This window comes from Nannospalax galili, unplaced genomic scaffold, assembly GCF_000622305.1.
Source record: "Nannospalax galili isolate Female #2095 unplaced genomic scaffold, S.galili_v1.0 scaffold2443, whole genome shotgun sequence".
In the NCBI taxonomy this organism is placed as follows: Eukaryota; Metazoa; Chordata; class Mammalia; order Rodentia; family Spalacidae; genus Nannospalax; species Nannospalax galili.
Window position 1 is genome coordinate 1 of NW_008349357.1, and position 975 is coordinate 975.

At 46.8% G+C, this 975-nt stretch overlaps 1 protein-coding gene across 1 annotated transcript; it reads left to right on the plus strand.

Moving 5' to 3' along the window:
* Positions 1 to 235: 235 nt before the first annotated feature.
* On the plus strand, positions 236 to 965 carry LOC103744905 (olfactory receptor 1J4-like; the record flags this gene model as incomplete). The annotated part of the gene is made up of 1 exon (XM_008846752.1): positions 236 to 965. A coding segment is annotated over exon 1 (730 nt), but the record flags the coding sequence as incomplete, so codon positions are not given.
* Between the last annotated feature and the right edge of the window lie 10 nt (positions 966 to 975).

A 975-nucleotide genomic window follows, 5' to 3' on the forward strand; every position in this document is an offset into this window, starting at 1 on the left:
TGCTCATCAAAACTGTAGCTCTTGGTCAATATTTGATTAAATGTTTATAGAGTGTCTGCTCCAGGAGGGAACTGTTTTATCTGTTATGTTTCTGGTGCTGAAAATACTGTTTAGAACATTTGTGAAATAAGTGAGCAAATTTGTGTTCTTTCTTGAAGGAAATGTTCTCTGTATTCAGTGAAGCCAGTTTGAGATTCAGACTGTAAAGTATGAACTTTGTATGAATTTTGATGCAATGTACTGGAAAAAATCACGCATGCTGTGTCTACCTGTTGAGGGTCTCAGGACTCTGACATTTCCTTCTCACTCCATTCCCAGCAGGAAGAGGAACATGAGGAAGGGGAACCAGAGCAGTGTGTCTGAGTTCATCCTCCTGGGGCTCCCCATCCAGCCAGAGCAGCAGGGCATCTTCTTCACACTGTTCCTGACCATGTACCTGACCGCGGTGCTGGGGAACCTGCTCATCATCCTGCTCATCAGGCTGGACTCTCGCCTCCACACCCCCATGTACTTCTTCCTGTGCCACCTGGCCTTCTCCGACATCTCCTTATCATCTGTCACCATCCCAAAGATGCTCAGCAACATGCAGACTCAGCACCTGTCCATCCCTTATGAGGGGTGCATCTCTCAAATGTATTTTTTCGTGTTATTTCTATCTGTTGATACTTATCTTCTTGGAGTGATGGCATATGACAGGTATGTTGCCATCTGCCACCCACTGCACTACATAGTTATCATGAGAGAGGAGCTGTGTGACTTATTGGTGGCTGGATCTTGGTTCCTCTCCTGTATGCGTGCCCTGCTGCACACCCTGCTCCTGTCCCGCCTGTCCTTCTGTGCTGACAACACTATCCCCCACTTTTTCTGTGATCTCAATGAACTCCTGAAGCTTACTTGCTCAGATACCACCCTCAATGAGCTAGTCATCTTCACTGAGGGAGGAGTATTGACTCTCCTGCCACTGGGTACTATTCT